Here is a 19,827-nt window from a genome sequence, read left to right as displayed (position 1 = left end):
AGCACACCTGTATAGCTCTTATTTGGAGAAACAAGTCTTCTGTATCAGTAGGCTTGATCCCCAAAGTCCAGGTGTGACCCTGGTTGACCCAGCAGCCCCCATGGATGGAACCCAAAGTTGTGTCTCCAGTCCCACATGGCTCACTTCCTGCATTCACTTAAAGAATGAAGAGGTGAATGGGGAAAGCTTCACAGGGCTCAAGCCATCCCCGAAGCCACTCCAGGGAATCCCCACCTCCTTTCCCATACCTGCAGACATGGGCCGTCCATCAGAGCCACTCAGGGATGTGTCCAAAGGGCTGCAGAAGCAGGTGCTGGAGTGGCAGCTGGACAAACACTCGCTGAAAACAGAGTTAGAAGAGTTGGAGAGTGATCCTGAGGCCCCGTCGCTCAGCTCGTAAAAGCCTGTTTTAAAAAAACACACGGGGGAAAACCCATTAATCACGTGACACCTAGTTGATAGAAAAAGCCAAGCCTGGAAAGTAAACACATAATACGTGTTACATAATGCACCTTACAGCCATGTGAATGAATGAATGAATGAATGAATGAATGAATGAATGGATCTTTATTTGCGTCAGCCATCAGCCATAGCGATAAAACAACAATACGATATACAAAGAATAGAAATCAAAAGTCAATTATATAAAATACATTTTAAGGTTTTGAATCAATAGTCAAAGAGTGGGTCTTATTCTGATTGCCCCAGCTAAAAACCTTGCAACCTTTGCTGTCGCCTGCTCATCTTGAGCTGCCAAGAGAAGGGACACTGTGGCAGTGGTTGGGCAACCCGGAACAGACAATAAAAGGGGGGTGATAATCTCATCCCTCAAGTCTTTATAAAGAGTGCAAGCCAGAAGGGAGTGCGCCACCAATTCAGTACTGCCATCTCCACAGGGACATAAGCGTTTCTCGTGTGGAGTTACAGCCATGTGTTCTTCAAAGGATGCTTGATTCCTCCTGCCCGCTGCTTTTCTCTCCCAGTTCCAGACTCTAGGTTCCCCCCCCCCAATAAAGTTTCTGAGCATCCTGATACCTCCCCTTTTGATTCTCAGTAAGGTGGGACGCGGGTGGCGCTGTGGTCTAATCCACTGAGCCTAGGGCTTGCCGATGAGAAGGTCAGCAGTTTGAATCCCCGCAACAGAGTGAGCTCCCATTGCTCGGTCCCTGCTCCTGCCAACCTAGCAGTTTGAAAGCACGTCAAAGTGCAAGTAGATAAATAGGGAAGGTAAACGGCATTTCAGTGCGCTGCTCTGGTTTGCCAGAAGTGGCTTAGTCATGCTGGCCACATGACCCAGAAGCTGTACGCCGGCTCCCTCGGCCAATAAAGCGAGATGAGCGCCGCAACCCCAGAGTCGGTCACGACTGGACCTAATGGTCAGGGGTCCCTTTACCTTTAACTTAAGGCTGCTTTGGGTATGCAGACTTCACAACTGAAGCCAGAGTTTGCTATTTGTTTCTGGAAGTGAGAATATACCACTGTACTTCAGCTTGACAGCTGCAGCTATAAACCGAGGCTGAAATGAACACTGGCAAATACTTGAAATGGGCCAAAAAATTGCCGCATTTCCTCACAATGCAACGCTGTGAGAAGCCATGCCCACTTTATGTCTCCTTCGCAGTGTTGCTATCAGCGGCCTTCTCTGCACAAAGCCCTCTGCATGCACAGGTGGAAAAGGAATTGACGCTTAGTGTGTAGCACGATTCAGCTTTGGAACTCCCTGCCTATTGAAATCAGACAGCCACTTTCACTGTTCTCTTTTTGGTGTCTGCTTAAAACATTTTTTGCTGGAACTAGTCTATCAAGACCTGCAGGAGCTGACGTGTCTGCATCTTTTTGGCTGTTGATTTCACTCATCTGGTTTTATTGATATTCTTGATATTTCTCGCAAACTGCTTAGATGCTTCCCTACAATCAAGCTGAGTATGAATTTTGTTAAATAAAACAATCATAATCATGACTACTAATAATAACATTCGAGAGCTGCAAAATCTACCGTTGGTATTTAACTCCCATTAAATTAGCAAAAATGCATAAAACTGTGTCAAATGTATGTAGGAAATGTAAGGAAAAAGAAGGCACCTTTTATCACATGTGGTGGACATGTAAGGTAGTAAAAGAATTTTGGGAAATGATTTATAATGAGTTGAAAAAAATATTTTAAATAACTTTTTCTAAAAGAAACAACAACCCAAAGCTTTTCTTCTAGGAATCCTAGCTGCCGAAATCCAAAGGGAGCAGAAAAAATACTATTTATGTTTGCGACCACAGCTGCGCAGATGTTATTGGCCCAGAGATGGAAAGAAGATAAAGTCCCTACCAGAGGAGAATGGCAGATTAAATTGACGGATTATGCCAAATTGGCAAAAATGTCCAGAAGAATCAGAACAGTGAGCTTGGGTAGCTCAGTTGGTTAAAGAGCGGTGCTGATAACGCCAAGGTTGCAGGTTCGATTCTCCATATGGGACAGCTGCATATTCCTGCATTGCAAGGGGTTGGACTAGATGACCCTTAGGGTCCCATCCAACTCTGCAATTCTCTGATTCCCATAAGAAGAACCTTGCTGGGAAACATGCAAGCAAGACCTGACCACGAGAACACTCTCCTCTCCTGTGTTTCCAGAAACAATTCTTTCAGTAACAGCCCTGGTTCATTCCTACCTGAGCTGGGGCGGCTGTCCGTCTCGAGCTGCTCGTCGGCCGTTTTCTCAACATCCAGCCTCAGGTCGCTAATCTGCTTGTCCAGTTCTTGCAACTGGTTTAACAAACCCGCGTCCCTCCGTCGCAGGCAATTCTAAAAAGCAACGAAAAGACAAAGAGACTCCTGAGCAATGATGGGAGAGGAAGAGAAAAATGAGCTGAAATAGCAGAGATCCACAAACTTTGCTTCAGGGACCCAAGTGTCAGGCTTTGGGGAACCGGGTTCTTCCCCCGTGGCAGTAAACAAAAGATCAACCGAAAGGAACTTCTTAACCAGTTAGAATCTTTAATAATCACAGTGTGAGAAATCTAGAAATGGCGGTGCTCCCAATTAAGGTTTACACCCCCTCCATCCCTATTAATCTACGTCACTCCTACGCCTTGTAATCTGAGCTTATACCCTCTGTGCTTTCTGTTCTGACACTTTCCGAGCTCTCCGTGTCCTTGGAGAAGGGGGTTGGATGCTGTCCAGAGATTGTGAATCTTTTAACTCTCTCTCTTCCAGTGTTTCTTCTGCTAGCTGTTCCCCATCCAGTATTTCCCAGCTTCTGCCTTCTGAATTATGCCCCTCTGCAAACCACTGTTCCAAATCTGTGCTGTCCTCCTGTTCCTGGGAAGATTCAGGCATGGTCTCCTCAATCCTTCCCTTCTGCACTCATCACACACCTGGGATTTATTTGTTTACAGGTGCGGTGTGGCCATTGTTCAAGGCCTGTGGTACAGTCCTACCCATGATGCTGCCCTCTAAAATCCTGCACGCCTTACTGACCAGGAAGGGGAGTGTTTCCTCTTCCTCCCACCCATGTCGTCGTATCCCATCCAGTGCCATTTTTAAAAGAAACACCTTCTTTCCCCCTTGATCCTGGAAGCTTTTTTATAATTATTATTATTATTATGTTAAAGAATGTTATAAGCCCACCTGTCAAAAGTGGCCCATGGAGGATGTGCCAGTTTTGGACCCAGTCAAACCCAGTTTCCTAACTGGATTCTCGTTGTACTCCCCCCACCCCCACCCCCGGGCACGTCAACAGAATCGGAGCCCTGTGTGTTTGATCCAATACAGTCTTCAGGAAAGTAAAGGACCCAGGGTCTGAACATGTCAGGCTACGAATGTGTTTTATAATGCAGGCATTGAGATATAACCCTCTGTTGCAATCTATATATGCTTATAAGCATGCAAGCAAGAGAGCTGGATCAACGTTAAAAGGGGGATAAAGGCACACAGTAATTCCCTTCACTATCCTCAGTTACACAAATGCATTACTTTCTCAAAATAACAACAGAGCTTAAGCAAATTTGCAAAGGTGTTCTTGATGCAAACTGCTATAAAGAATATATTTAGAATACGATCATTAACCTCCGGGTCAGAGCAATCAGTTTTCCTGCTGAATCTCATCATTATATCTCTCCATCATCTTGCCTGTCTACATTGCTTTGTACATATCATTGTTTCGCTGCATTTCCTCTGAAGAAGAAAAAAATGTTACAGGGAATGGTGGAAAATTCATTAACTTATCAGGTCTGATCTGATGACAAAAAAACGTCAACGCCTTTGCTTGCGGGATGTTGTCATTCAGGTTCCACACAACGAAAATCAGCTAGCAGTCTCAGGCCAATTCTATGACACTGTGAATATATCCAGCATGTGGCTTAGTGGCTAGAATGTTGAACTAGGACCTAGGAGGCCACGGGTTCGATTCCCCACTCAGTCACATGAAGCTCACTGGACAACACTGGGCCAGTTACTATCTCTCAGCCTAACCTAATAATTTAATAATAATAAGTTTATTATTTATATCCCACCCATCTGGCTGGGTGGCCCCAGCCACTCCGGGCGGCTTCCAACACATATAAAAACACAACTAAACATCAAACATTAAAAGCTTTCCGATACAGGGTTGCTTTCAGATGTCTTCTAAAAGGTGTGTAGCTCTTTATTTCCTTGACATCTGATGGGCGGGCATTCCACAGGGCAGGTGCCACTACCGAGAAGGCCCTCTGCCTGGTTCCCTGTAGCTTTGCTTCTCGCAATGAGGGAACCGCCAGAAGGCCCTCGGCGCTGGACCTCAGCGTCCGGGCAGAATGATGGGGGTGGAGATGCTCCTTCAGGTCTACTGGGCCGAGGCCGTTTAGGGCTTTAAAGGTCAGCACCAACACTTTGAATTGTGCTCGGAAACGTACTGGGAGCCAGTGAAGGTCTTTCACGACCGGTGTTATATGGTCGCAGCGGCTGTTCCCAGTCACCAGCCTAGCTGCTGCATTCTGGATTACGACTTTTTGATTCCTGAAATTCATTCTGATTGTACAAATAAAATATCAGACAGAATTCTGAAGGCTATGTTGTTAGTGTGTGAAAACAGGTAAGGTCAAAGAATCCCCAGGTATGCGCCTCCAGATGCTGCAGAAACATAGCTGTCTACTTTTCCCTTTTTTTAAGGGAAAGTCCCTTATTCTGAATAGGATTCCTCGCAAGAAATGGGAAAAGTTGACAGCTATGTAGAAATCAGGTGCCATCATGGCGTTTTCACTTGGTAGCAAGTGGCCAGTAGCCAAGTGCAAAATGCGCCCAGCAGCTGGTGAATTTCGAACAATGATGTACGACACAAGATTATTAGAGGAGGGAGAAAGGTTGTTTTCTGCTGCTCCAGAGAAGCGGACACAGAGCAATGGTTCCAAACTACAAGAAAAAAGATTCCACCTAAACATTAGGAAGAACTTCCTGCCAGTAAGAGCTGTTCGACAGTGGAATTTGCTGCCAAGGAGCGTGGTGGAGTCTCCTTCTTTGGAGGTCTTTAAGCAGAGGCTTGACAACCATATGTCAGGAGTGCTCTGATGGTGTTTCCTGCTTGGCAGGGAGTTGGACTCGATGGCCCTTGTGGTCTCTTCCAACTCTATGATTCTATGATTCTATGATTCTATGATTATCCCTCCCTCTGTTTCTGATCTTCAGGCTGTGTATGCTGTTGCATTTGTGTCCAAAACGCACACCCCATGCTCAAGAAGGGGGCATCCGCATGCTTGGAAGAATCCCAAAGGTTTCTAGAAGATAGAAAATCATCTTAAGAAAATTATTGCTGGCTGGCTGTTTGGGGACAGAGATGGAACAAGTGCGGGAGGAGGGAAAATGCAACGGGTGGAATCCTGAACAGCAGCATTCCATGCTGCAATATTTGGTTGCAGCTGCTATTTATATTATGCCAAATGATGCTTTCCAGCGTCAAATGCACAAAAGAGCTAAATTAAGACTGAAAGGGAACTTCGCGGTACAAAGCATCTTGCAAAACGAAGACCTGAATATATTAGATTTCCCAGACTTGAGTTTCTTTTGTAGGCTATTGGCAAGGCAGGTCTATCGCCTCTCTAATGATGCCAGAATTTCCTTTCTAGTAGTGCCAGTGTCCACTCCAGCAGGCACAAGACCAGGATTACGTGACGGGCAGAGAACTTTGGCAAATCCCACACAGCATCGCTGACGCTTCGGCTAACTGGGACTAGGAAGGCGACCAAACTCTTGCTTACTCAAGGAGCACAAGTCCCAAGATTTGGTGCTTTCTCCGGGACTCCCCAGCTAATAGGATTACATGGTCATGTTCTCAAATCCGATCATGGTGGCCCTTTCTAAGTAAACAGACAACTGTCTGGGAATCTGAGGAACTGAGGCAGACAGCGGTGACAAGAGATGAAGTTCTAGGCCGAACAGGCCAAATAAAAGCTGACGAAACGCTGGGTCCAGATAGCCTCTACTCAAAGAGTCCTCAAAGAACTCAGATGTGAAATTACTGCTCTTCTAACAAAATATGCAACTTGTCCCTCAGATCAGCCTCCACACCTGAGGACTGGAATGTAGCCAATGTAACACTAATTTTTTAAAAAGGGATCCAGAGGGAAACGGCAGGCTTGCTAGCTTAATGTCCATCCTGGGAAAACTGATGGGATGGGGAGTATTGGCAAAGATAAAAAAAGCCAAGCATATGGAAGAACAAGCCTTGCTGAAGCAGAGCCAGCATGGCTTCTGCAAGGAGAAGTCCTGTCTCACAAACCTATTAAGAGTTCATTGAGAGTGTCAACAACCAAGTGAAGATTCCTGGATGGTGCCTGGCGTCTCCACCATCTGGAGGTGCGTGCCTGGGGATCACTGGGTCTTGACTGTTTTCACACACTAATACCCCTTCCTGTAGAATTCTATCAGTTATATTTTATCTGCACACTCAGAAGGAATTTGAGGAACCAAAATTGTGGTGTTGTTTTTTGGTGCAGCCTGAGCAAAAGCAGTGAACAATGTCATAGTTATTTTCTGTAGCTTGTCTTCACTTACCCCACCCCGCTGCCCTGCTCACAGTCGTGAAGAATATTCTTATGTTACGAATGCTTTAAGTTATCATCAAAGCTCTTAACCTAGCTCAGGGTTGTCATCTGAACTAGCCAGATGTTTAATTGATAATCAATCACAGCCAGTCCATCATTTGAAAAATAAGACTTTAGAGCAGTCTCGTCCAAAAACAGCAACTAGACATCCCATTGTAACCTCGGTTTAACGAGCCATTTGGCGCCTAGCTTGTATACCTGAGTTTCTAACACTGGCTCATCATGTGCTAGTCCTGAACCTTCAACAGAAACTACTGGAGAGAAAAAGGTTGAGGCTGTCAAGTATAGTGTGGTTAAAAGTGTCAGACAACTACAGTGGTACCTCGGGTTACATATGCTTCAAGTTATAGACTCCGCTAACCCAGAAATAGTGCTTCAGGTTAAGAACTTTGCTTCAGGATGAGAACAGAAATCATGCTCCGGCGGTGCGGCAGCAGCAGGAGGCCCCATTAGCTAAAGTGGTGCTTCAGGTTAAGAACAGTTTCAGGTTAAGAACAGACCTCCGGAACGAATTAAGTACTTAACCCGAGGTACCACTGTAGCTGACTTTGAGAAGACATCTGAAGGCAACCCTGTTTAGGGAAGTTTATAATGTTTGATGTTTTATCGTTTTCAACATTCTGTTGGGAGCTGCCCAGAGTGGCTGGGGAAACCCAGCCAGATGCGCGGGGTATAAATTATTATTATTATTATTATTATTATTATTATTATTATTATTATACTAAGACCTGGGTGACCGTGAGCCTGCCACACCCTCTCAGTCTAAAGCACCTCACAGGGTTGTTGTGAGAATAAAATAGGAAGTATGGGGAACCGAGCTGTCAGAGCTGCCCGAGGTCCCAGCTCACAAAGGACCAACGCCAGTCCGTTGTTATATACAAAAGTCTTTATTGAAACGCAGTTTCGATTTCAAAGCCGCGGCGTGCAGCCCTACGTCTTAAACCCTAGACCGCTGAAGCTCCGTCTGAATCTCCACCCCCCAGACACCAGTTTAAGACTCTAGCCTTGCTCCACCTCTTCGTTTGCTCTTTCCTCCTCTGGGTCCGCCTGTCCGCTGGGGTCTTGCCCTTTCTAGACTCTTCTGACGCTGAGTCCCCTGAGTCTTCCCCCTCCCTCCGGCGGGCTTTAGGACCTGGTTCCCAATCCGGGTTACCTGCTGTGCCGCGCGCCTGTACATTCGAACTTGGCGCGCGCGCCCAGCCGGCAACCTTCTTCCTGACCGTTACACTGCTCCTGTCACTGCTTCCCCCTTCGGAGAGGCTAGCTGGACCTGACCTCCCCTCCGTTCCCTCACTCTGCGATGGAGGCGTGGCCAGCCCTGATTCATCTTCTCTCCCTGCTGGAGAAGCTGGTCCTGATACATGGGACTCTTCCCCCCCACTACGCTCTGGTGGAGGAGCGGGTCCTGATCTCTCGCTGCTGCTTTGGGAGTCCCCGCTGGCCCCTTGCTTCTGGTGTGTCCCCCCTGGGACCCCCCTTGCCCTGGCCGTCGGCGCCCCCCTCTGGGAATCTTCTGATTCGCTGGAGAAGCTCATGGAATCTCTCGGGCCACTCTCATACTCCCCTACGCTGCCCTCAGATTCTTCCCCTTCGCTCTCCATTTCCTCTCTCCCCTGTGCCTCTGCTCCTGAGCCCCTGACACGAGCGCACCACCCTTAAACTCCTTGGATATAAAGGCAAATAATAAATACATAAAGGCTCACTGGTCATGCTAGCTGGAGCTTGTAAGAGTCCAACAACATCTTGAGAGCCAGGAGCTGAGATAATGCACCTTGATTCACTACATGACAAAGGCTAGATGATCCTTTGGGTCCCTTCAAACTCTACGATTCTGTGAGGTGCATTAGCACAAAGCACATCCATGCATTATTCCCCCCTTCCCCTACATGCACACACCACGCTGAGCTGCTGCTCACGAGATTCATTTCCCGTGACTTCCAGATGGCTGGTCTGACTGTGAGCCATCCATCAGGTTCCTATCGATGTGACAGAGCTCTTCAGAGTCCTCTGGCATCTATCTGCCTGCTGTCATTTACGCAGCACAGTCAACATATGAAGGGCTTTGCAGGATTCCTTAAGCAAAAGACACAGGTCTCTGCCTGCAAAGAGCTTACAATGCAACATTTGTCTGAGAAGACTACCCGGGGGGGGGGGAGAACGCCAAAGATTGACGTCCTCTTTGTACCGTTTTCACCGCATGCTGAAGACACGACTCTTTACTCTGGCCTTTTGACAGTTGTTTTGCAGGTCCCACCTCTTTGGTTCGAAATTCGCCAGGGACATTTTGCTCCTGGCTAGTGGCCACTTGCGACCAAGTGAACATTTCTGGGTGCCAGGATGGTGCCTGATGTCTCCACCATCTGGGGATCATTGGATCTCGACTGTTTTCACACACACTAATAGCCCACCCTGTAGAACTGTATCTATTATCTTTTATCTGCATAATCGGAATGAATGTCAGGAACCAAAATGCCTTTTTTTTCTGTGCAGGAACAGTGAACAATGTTCTAGTTAATTGCTCTTGCTTGTCTTCACTCCCCACCCTACCCCACTGCCCTGCTCACAGTTGTGAAGAATATTCTTACATTTTGAATGGTCCGTGTCAACATTAAGAAAAAGAGGCAGGAATTGGCCAAATATATTTGTGGACTGTCCCTGGGTCAAGTGACTTTCCTTCTTAAAGTTCTCAAAGTTCTTAGCCTAGAGCTCAAGGTTGTCGTCTGAACTAGCCAGATGTCTAACCAAGTATCAAACACAGCCATTCCGTCATTTGAAAAATAAGACTTTAGAGGTGTCTTGCCCCCAAATGGCAAGTAGAAATTCCGTTTTGGCGACTGTAACCTTGGTTTAAGCAGCCATTTGGCGCCTAGCATATATACCTGAGTTTCTAACACTGGTTCTGTTCCAATATATATATATATAAAGTAAAGGTAAAGGTACCCCTGCCCGTACGGGCCAGTCTTGACAGACTCTGGGGTTGTGTGCCCATCTCACTCAAGAGGCCAGGGGCCAGCGCTGTCCGGAGACACTTCCGGGTCACGTGGCCAGCGTGACATCGCTGCTCTGGCGAGCCAGAGCCGCACACGGAAACGCCGTTTACCTTCCCGCTGGTAAGCGGTCCCTATTTATCTACTTGCACCCGGAGGTGCTTTCGAACTGCTAGGTTGGCAGGCGCTGGGACCAAGCAGCGGGAGCGCACCCCGCCGCAGGGATTCAAACCGCCGACCTTTCGATCGGCAAGTCCTAGGCGCTGAGGCTTTAACCCACAGCGCCACCTATGATACAGTCAAACATTGGTTCCCAAACAACTCCGTTACCGCACGTTTTGGCTCCTGAACGCTGAAAACCCAGAAGTAAATGCTCCTATTTTCAAACGTTTTTTGGAACCCGAATGTCCGACGCAGCTTCCGATTTGTTAAGGAGGCTTCCTTGCCACTTCTGGGCAGGCAGAAGGGCAGCTCCTTTCTGTACAGAAAGCAGCTGACTGGAGCAGGTGCAAAACCAGAGGCCAAGCTGATCAGAGCAGCCTGGCAGGCAGGGCAAGGAGAAAAAGTAGGAGTGAATCACAGAATCAAAAGACAAAGCCATCAGTTGAAGCTGTCTATCTGCTGCCAGGCCAGATTCAAGGTGGGCAAGGCTCAAAGGTGTTTCTTATTTTAAAAGTCCAAGGAGATTCCGACTAAACACCAGGAAAAACTTTGGGACAGTAAGAGCTGTTTGACAGTGGAACAGTCTCCCTCGGGCGGTTGTGGACTCTCCTTCCTTGGAGGTTTTTAAGCAGAGGCTGGATGGCCATCTGTCACGGATGCTTAACTGAGATTCCTGAATTGCAGGGGGCTGGACTAGATGATCCTTGGAGGCCCTTCCAACTGTACAATTCTACGGTTTTATTAAACAACTTGGGAATGGGCTACTAGAGAGACTGACCTCCTGGTGGCATCAACAGTTTCCACTGTTCACTTTGTGTCCACCAGAAGCAGGGCCTTCTGTGTGGTGGCCCCTTTCATTCATTCATTAACATTAGTAATGAATCAACAATCCACTCATTTAGATGCACACTGAAGACATCTATCTATCATCTACCTACCTACCTACCTACCTACCATCTATCTATCTCTATCTATCATCTACCTATCTATCTATCATCTATCATCATCTATCTATCTATCTATTTATCATCATCTATCTATCTAATCATCCATCCAAGCCTTTTCAGAATGAAATTTCAATCCTGTAGTGTTGAATTGATCCTGTAGTATCAAATTGAATATTTTCAAGCATCCGCCTTCACTGTCCTCTTTTTGGCACCTCCTAAAAATATTCCTGTTCAGACAAGCATACCCAGATGCTCGGAAAGTTGAGGCAACTTTATTCTGTTTCAGTATTCTATATTTTGTATGTTTTAAAGTATGGTTGTGAGTCCACCCCCCCCCCTTGATTTTATTATTTTACCTTTAATATATATATTAAAATAAATGGAAAGAGGCTGAGTGAGGCCAGGTCCTCATTTCTCAACCTCCCTCCCTCCAAAGTCTATACTGACTGGGGCTCCAACAATGCAAGGTTCTGCACTTGGGCAGAAAGAACCAGATTCAAAAATAGAAGATTAGCCTTTTTTGCTGCTGCATTCAACTGCTGGCTCATGTTCAGCTTGTGGTCCACCAAGACCCCTAGACCCTTTTCACATGCACTGTTGTAAGCCCGGCGGCTTCCAAAGAGGATCAGACCAACTGATGCAGGATACGGCTGTCAATGGCTACCAGTTACAAGGGGGATGTTGTGCCAACACTGGAGGAAGAAGTATTCTTCTGAATGCCAGCTACTTGAATGCGCAGTTGGGCCAAAGGACAGTTGTGCTCAGGTACTGCTTATGGGTAGTTAAAGCTATGGTTTTCCCGGTACTGATGTATGGAAGTGAGAGCTGGACCATAAGGAAGGCTGATCGCCGAAGAATTGATGCTTTTGAATTATGGTGCTGGAGGAGAGTCCCATGGACTGCAAGAAGTTCAAACCTCTCCATTCTGAAGGAAATCAGCCCTGAGTGCTCACTGGAAGGACAGATCATGAAGCTGAGGCTCCCAGACTTTGGCCATCTCATAAGCGAAGACTCCCTTGAAAAGACCCTGATGTTGGGAAAGATGGAGGGCACAAGGAGAAGGGGACGACAGAGGACGAGATGGTTGGACAGTGTTCTCGAAGCTACAAACATGAGTTTGACCAAATTGCGGGAGGCAGGGGAAGACAGGAGTGCCTGGCGTGCTCTGGTCCAGGGGGTCACGAAGAGTCGGTAACGACTAAACAACAACAACAAAGTTCCCTTATATCTCTCTTAAAATAATAAACATGCCACAATCTTGCGTAATGTATATAAAAGAAGTTTACTCACATCATCAGTTCACAGTTGGATCCCTGAAGGCAGACTTGGTTACAAAGTATATACATGTGGATCTGTCCCATATGGGGATAATCCCAGTGTCCTCTGTTGGCTGAGAGCCAACAGAGCATTTCTAGCTAAATGGCTGCTCCAACAACGGATGAAGTCAAAGAGAGAGAAGGTGCGCTGCGTGACTTGCCCTTTTGTTACCTGGACAGGTAACGTCACACCCACCTCCAGTCACATGCAAAAGGAAGGATGCTCCAGCTCAGGAGGAAACAGGAAGTTTCGACTGGCTGGACCAAACAAAATTTTGGGGTCGCACACTTACGAAGCTAGTGAGTTCCATGGTTTCGCCATGCGCTGTGTGAAAAAGTCTTCCAGCCCTGAATCTTCCAAGATTTTGCTTCAATGGACATCCATGAGTTTTAATATTACAAGAGAGAGGTGGGAAGTTTTCACTCTCTTTCTGAATTATTTTAGAAACGTTCATTGTGTCACTTCTTATTCACCTTCCCTCTAAGTGAAAACATCTCTACCCCTTGATAATGTTGTCTGCCCTTTTCTGAGCCTTTTCCCCCAATTCTACACCATTTGCATGACATTGCAGTATTTGCACTTACTGTAGAGTTGTTGTTGTTATTTTATTTATACCCCGCCCATCTGGCTGGGTTTCCCCAGCCACTCTGGGCGGCTTCCAACACAATTTTAAAATACAGTAATGCCTCAAACATTAAAAGCTTCCCTAAACAGGGCTGCCTTCAGATGTCGTCTAAAAGTCTGGTAGTTGTTTGTTCTTTTTGACATCTGGTAGGAGGGTGTTCCACAGGGCGGGTGCCACTACCGAGAAGGCCCTCTGCCTGCCATGGCGTCACGAAGAGTCGGACACGACTAAACGACTAAACAACAACAATTGCTTATGGGCTTCCCATAAGCATCAGGTTTACCATTGTGAAAATCAGGTTCTTCTGATGTCCTCCCCCAGTTCCATCTGCCTTTGGAGGACAGCATACAGGACCTGTGTTCTATTGCTTGCCCATAGCTCTGATTCCTTCCGGTTCCTTCGAGGAATAGCGGGCGTCAAAAATTGCATTGCAACACAGAGGAAGGTGGCTTGTGATTCTGGAGGGACAGAAGCGTGGTTGCTTTCAGCCTGGCATCTACCAAGGAGGTCTATGGCAAGCCCTGACCCGCACCATGCAGGCTGGAGGAGACTCTGTTGCTGATGTGCCCACACAGAACATCTGGACACATGGAGCAAGATTATTGCTAGTGCAAAACCTGCCTGTCTTCATAAAAGCCTGGCTAAATGATCCAGCATTCTGTTCTTACAGTGGTCCATCGGATGCTCGAGTTCGAAGCCCGGACGTTGGAGCTGAGCACAGCAGCCCTCTCCCATCCTGTGGTTACCTTACCAAAACACTATCTGCAACATACTGTCAACAAACACTTCTTTCCCCGGTTACTTGGTTGAAACTATGGGCAAGTCTGTGGTCCGAATTACTGCCCCCCCCCCAAATTGGTTCTCTTTCCTGGTTGAACTATCCAATGGCAGTGGTTGCAATGACAGCTGCTAAAAATGCCCATGCGTTTTCTGCATTCCTTCATCGCCCAGTTCCCAGCTCACACCTGCAAAACAGATGTTCCACACACACCTGTACCTTGTTGTGTTTATGGTAATAAAGCCCTGTTCAGGGAAGTTTTTAATGTGTGACATTTTAGTGTATTTTTGGTCTCTGTGGAAGCCGCCCAGAGTGGCTGGGGAAACCCAGCCAGATGGACGGGGTAAAAATAATAAATTATTATTATTATTATTATGGACACAGGGTTTGAAACTAGCAGGGCGTCAGGTGCATTTTGCACCTAAAAATTCTCCATTTGCGAGCACCTCCAAAAGTCTGGGCTGACACTCAAGGATTACTGAAATGTTATGTGCTTTGAAGTACAGCGGTACCTCGGGTTACGAACTTAATTCATTCCAGAGGTCCGTTCTTAACCTGAAACTGTTCTTAACCTGAAGCACCACTTTAGCTAATGTGGCCCCCCCGCTGCCACAGCGCCACCACCGCACAATTTCTGTTCTCATCCTGAAGCAAAGTTCTTAACCCAAGGTACTATTTCTGGGTTAACGGAGTCTGTAACCTGAAGCGTATGTAACCCGAGGTACCACTGTATACATTAAGGATAGACAATACGTTAAGGAATTTAACAATAAAGAGTAGAATGTTTTGAAAACTGAAGTATGGTACCAATATTTTTATTGTAAACACCGAATTAAACATGCATTAACCATTTCTGCTAAAAATGTGATATGAACAATGTGTCACTTATGTGAATTGCGTATTAGTCCATGCTTATCAGAATACTAAATAAAAAGTGTTGCCGACCCACCCCCTTCAGTAGCGACTAGACATTCTGTTTTGGCACCCACAACCCAGGTCCCACAAGCTATTTGGCCTCTAGCTTTTCTATCCCAGTTTCTAACGCTGTATGGCACAGAATGTCCACAAACTTTCCAACTGATCCGGGAACAGAGCTGCTGGAACATGTGCAGTCCAACTCCTGTGAGGGAAGCGAAAACTATCCCTTTGGCTGGGACTGAAAACTTCGCACAGGATTTGTAGAACGGAATGAGCGTTGTGGCATTCAGGTTCTAGATCCTGAAAGAGCTGCTGTATGAAAGATGGGGAATCTTGCATGCTACTTCCACTGTCGGTGCAACAGTGACCTGGCAAGCAGGGAAAGGGGGACACCAGGACTGATAAAATGAGGAGTAGAAGCTATTTGAACTGACCATTCTGCTTCCTGGCTGCAGGCTTCTTGTTTGTTCTAGCAAGTGACCGCTACTTGTGGGTCCTTCACCGTCACCCATCACCCAGCCCCTTTTCGGTCCAGTATACCTGAAGGAGCATCTCCACCCCCATCATTCTGCCCAGACACTGAGGTCCAGAGCCGACGGCCTTCTGGCGGTTCCCTCACTGCGAGAAGCCAAGTTACAGGGAACCAGGCAGAGGACCTTCTCGGTAGTGGCACCCGCCCTGCGGAACGCCCTCCCACCAGATGTCAAAGAGAACAACAACTACCAGACTTTTAGAAGACATCTGAAGGCAGCCCTCTTTAGGGAAGCTTTTAATGTTTAACAGACTACTGTATTTTAATACTTTGTTGGAAGCTGCCCAGAGTGGCTGGGGAAATAATAAATTATTATTATCATTATTATCATTATTATTATTACTTCGTGACCCCCTGTAATGTTTCCCACTGCGGCGCTCCTAGTCCACTCCAATGCTCCTTGCACTCTTGCATGCACAACACACTGCCTTTTAATATATTGTTCAAAATCAAACATACCAATCAAGCACATTGTTGGGCCATAAGCAACATTTCCATCTATTTTTACTGAGATGGAGTGATTCTTGGCTTCACTGACTTTGACTGCAGAAGCTGAGTTGCTTTCGTCCCCCACTCCCAAGCCTCGGCGCACAGACCTCGCCTTCCTTGGCAGAGAAAGTCGTGGCACAGAAGACATGAACAGCCTCACTTAACAAGCTGCCAAGGGCAAGAGACTCGAGTCTGACAATCCTTTCTTTTTTCATTGTGGCAAAAGTAACAGCTCCCCTGAAACTTCCCTTGCACAAACCTCCGCTGGAACGGAGCACACAGAAAGGCCTTGGGTGCCAGCAGTCGCAAGCCAGCTGGAACCTCTTGCCTTGCAAGCTGCGCACGGGAAAGGAAGGAAAACCCTCCTTTGCTGCAGTGGGCAAAGATCCCTTTGCTCCTGCACTATCCCCAGTGGAATGCAGCAGCAGGATCCAGTCTAGGGGAGCACCAGCCAATTCCCATGCCTTTGCTGCCAGTGTATTTCTTAGCGGCGCTGCAGAAGGTGTTCCCGCTGGCTTTGCAGAGTGGAAAGCATGCAAGAGCAGCGCCGTTCCCACTCATTTCAGTGATGCTTGTGCAGGAGAATTTCCCTGGCAGCCATTGTTCTCTGCAGGCTCTCCTCCTCCCAGGACAGGCAGGGCTGTAAACTCAGAGGCAGAGTGCCCGCCTTGCACGCAGAAAAGTCCCAGGTTCAATCCCCGGCCTCTCCACGAACACCCTTCATTTGAAACCCTGGAGAGCTGCTGCCAGCCAGTGCAAGCTGTACTGAGCTACATGGGCCAATGGTCTGCCTCAATTTAAGGCAAGCTTCCTTTGAGCCATGCTTAATCCAGGTACCTCGAATTGTGTTCTTGGACACCTAAGAGTTGACTACAGAAATAGACTACAGAGATCAGGTGATGCTCTAATCATTTCGCCCAGTTCTTCCTAATTCCCCTTTTACGATTCAACAAAAGCAATCTCCGAAAGGCCCCAGCAAGGACAGAAACTCAATAAGATAAATGCTTCCTTCCTGGCCCTCATGTCTGCTCTTGCCAACACGGACACACAGTCCCTTAACAGCATCTGCAGGAGGCAAATTAATTCCATGCAGCAGGCAATCTAATACTGGAGTCCGTGCCCAAGGAATACAGCGAGCTGGCGATACACTTCTTCGCCAAGTGCCCTCCCCAAATCTCCCACGAAAAGACGAAAGGAAAAACCACTGAATTTAGGAAGGAAAAAAAGGAAAAGCCATTCCCTAAGGTTACTTTCAGTGCAGTGCGGTGGCAAACACACCCACCCACAGCTCCCTCCCCTCCACCTCATTTGGAAGCTGCAGTAATTAATCACTACATACTAGCAGCTATGGCTGCTATTGTTAGACCCCAAAGAGGATGAGCAAAGGGGAGGCCGGAGAACAGGAGCAGGAGTCTGGCTGTCCTGCCTAGGGTAGAGCAGATTTAAAAAATTATTATTATTCTGATTTCTGCACTAGGATACTACCCGCAGATTGCCTCAGACAGAACCATTCGATTCTTTGAGACAGACTGGTGTCTATTCTGCATCCTGCAGCTCTGATGTTTTGGAGCACTGGGAGACGCCAAATCACACAGTGCCCCTGCGTCTCCCACAAACTCATACAAGAAAGGGGGTGTCCCCACATTTTGTATGGCCACGGGTGAGTGCCCAGATCCACTCTCTGCTCCCTCATTTGGAGCGGAGCCTCAAATCCCCTGCAATGGGGCTGCCTGCCACTGACTTGTAACCGACTGAGACAGACAGCTCGGTTTTATTCTGCATGCACACTCGATCTCACACACACCCTCACCGATGAGTTGGCGCTTGCCCTTTCTTTCCTTCTCCCCCCCCCCCCAACCCATCTACAGTCACCCCATAAGCTTTTGGGGGGTGGTCACTTCTGTATGGAAGTGACCGGTCATTGCGCTCCCAATGGAGCAGCTCTAAAAAAATATATCTCCAAGTGTATTTCCAGCAGGGAAGCTGTCTCAGGCGCCCAAGACAAACCTCTTTTTATCCCCTGCAAACCGCCTCTCTCTGAGGCGCTCCTGATCTGCAACCGAGTGGCGTAGCGTGGGTTGTCAGCACCCGGGGCAAGGCAAGTAATTTGCACCCCTAACCCGTGGATTTGCGCCCCCTAACCCTAACCCCCAGATGTTGCGCCCGGTGCGGCCGGCCCCCCACCCTGCACCCCCCACGCTACGCCACTGCTGCAACCCAACGAATCCGGCGCTCAGGACTCTTAATAAAGAGCAGCCGTTACCCGAGGGAAGGCTCAGACAAGGGGGGTCTCCCAAAGGAGACGAAAACAGACACCCGATTGCCAACTCCCACGTGCGCCCGGATGGAGACGAGGAGCTTTCTGCACGCGCTCAGAGGTCCCCTCGCCGCGCGCCCCGTGCGCTGCAAACAGGCGCGGGGGCTGGAGGACGGCTGTGCCCGCACCTACTCCTTCCGCCGCAAGGGGGGGTCTCCGCGCCCCTCCGCCGCGCCCCCACCGCGCTGCGCCCCTGGGCTCACCAGCTGCCTCCGCAGGAGCAGGATGTTTTCCTCCAGGAACTTCTCCTCCAGGCTGCGCGGGGCGGCGGCGGCGACCCCCGGCGCGGCTGCCTCTCCCGCCGCCGTCTCTCCGGAGCCGCTCCCCCCCGGCCGGGCATCGGCGGGCGCGGCGGCCAGCAGCCGCTTGACGCGCAGCTCGTGGCGCTGGCGCAGCAGCTCCAGCTCGGCCAGCCCGGCCAGGGTGGCCTCCAGGCGCTCGCGGGTGCGCAGCCGCTCCGCCTCGCTCGCCTCGCTCTTGGCGCCGTCGCGCGGCCCCCGGGCCTCGGGCTCCCGCCCCGACGACGCCGGGGGGCCCTGCAGCTGCCCGGGCTCCGCGATCGCCTGCTTCATCCCCGAGCCGGCACTCCCCCGATCAGAGCAGGGAGATCCGGGCGCGAAAGATGCGCTCCGCACACCCCCGAGGCGCTCAGCGCGCGGAGCCCCGCGGCACCGGGATCTGGCAGCCCCCCGGCAAGCGCATCCCGGACCCACCGCCGCCTCTCCCCGGAGCGCCCAGGCTGCCTCCTTCCTCTGCGGCGTCTCGGCTCGCTCTCCTCCCAAGCCCCCTTTTCCCTTCCCGGCTCCTCCCCTCGCCCTCTCCCGGCTGCTCGGGCGCGGCGCCTCCCCGTCTCCCTCCTTCTCTCCCTCCCACCCTCCGATTCTCCCGCCCCCCGGCGGCGGCGGCGGAGGAAGCCCCCCTGGAGGTCACGCGCGCCAAGCCGGCCAGACGCCGCCGCGGTGAGGGGCGCGCGGACGGAGCGGCGGGGAAAGAGAGTCTGCAGAGCAGCTTGGACGTCGGTTATAGAATCATGGAATCGCAAAGTTGCAAGGAAGGGACCACGAGGGTCATCTAGTCCGACCCGCGGCGAGGCAGGGAATCTTTTGCCCAGTGTAGGACTCGAACCCACGACCTTGAAATGGAGAGTCTCTTGTTGCACCACCTTCTTCTCTCACTTGCTCATGTGAGCCTCCTTTTAAACCCTAGGCCACAATTAGCTGACATGCCATGTCAAGGAAACATATATAATATGACATGATATACCATATAACATATAGTAGAATTGGAAGGGACCACGAGGGTCATCTAGTCCAACCCCCTGCAATAAAGGAATCTTTCGCCCGCAATCTTTCCCTGCCCAAGTGTGGCAGCGCTCAAGTCTGTATAGCATCATGAGACTCCTAATCTCAGGGTTGTGGGTTTGAATCCCACATCGGGCAAAAGATTCCCACTTCACAGTGGGCTGGACTAGATGATCAAACCCCCTGCAATAGGGCGGTATATAAATTCAATAAATAATCATCATCAACCTCATGGTCCCTTCCAACTCCACGATTCCGTGAAATCAAGGCACTGCAAGGGGGAACGCTGGAAGCCAAATTACAATAACAGAGGTTCCCACTAAATATTTGGAAGACCTTTCTGACGGTAAGAGGAGTTTGACAGCAGAATAGACTTGGAAGGTGGTGGCC

General features: G+C 48.9%; 1 protein-coding gene across 1 annotated transcript in view; it reads right to left on the bottom strand.

Annotated features, from left to right (window-relative positions):
• DACT1 (dishevelled binding antagonist of beta catenin 1) overlaps positions 1 to 18,894 on the bottom strand; it is a 28,194-nt gene extending 9,300 nt beyond the window's left edge. Inside the window, exons 1-3 of the mRNA XM_079988968.1 lie at positions 18,340 to 18,894; positions 2,661 to 2,793; positions 249 to 404 (exon numbers count right to left, since the gene is read on the bottom strand). Coding sequence (XP_079845094.1) covers positions 249 to 404; positions 2,661 to 2,793; positions 18,340 to 18,708 — 658 coding nt within the window. The 5' untranslated portion in view covers positions 18,709 to 18,894. The remainder of the gene's footprint in view (positions 1 to 248; positions 405 to 2,660; positions 2,794 to 18,339) is intronic.
• Positions 18,895 to 19,827: the final 933 nt, after the last annotated feature.

Source organism: Podarcis cretensis, assembly GCF_951804945.1.
Source record: "Podarcis cretensis genome assembly, chromosome: 1".
Lineage (NCBI taxonomy): Eukaryota > Metazoa > Chordata > Lepidosauria > Squamata > Lacertidae > Podarcis > Podarcis cretensis.
This window is presented reverse-complemented; position numbering and strand designations above follow the sequence as displayed.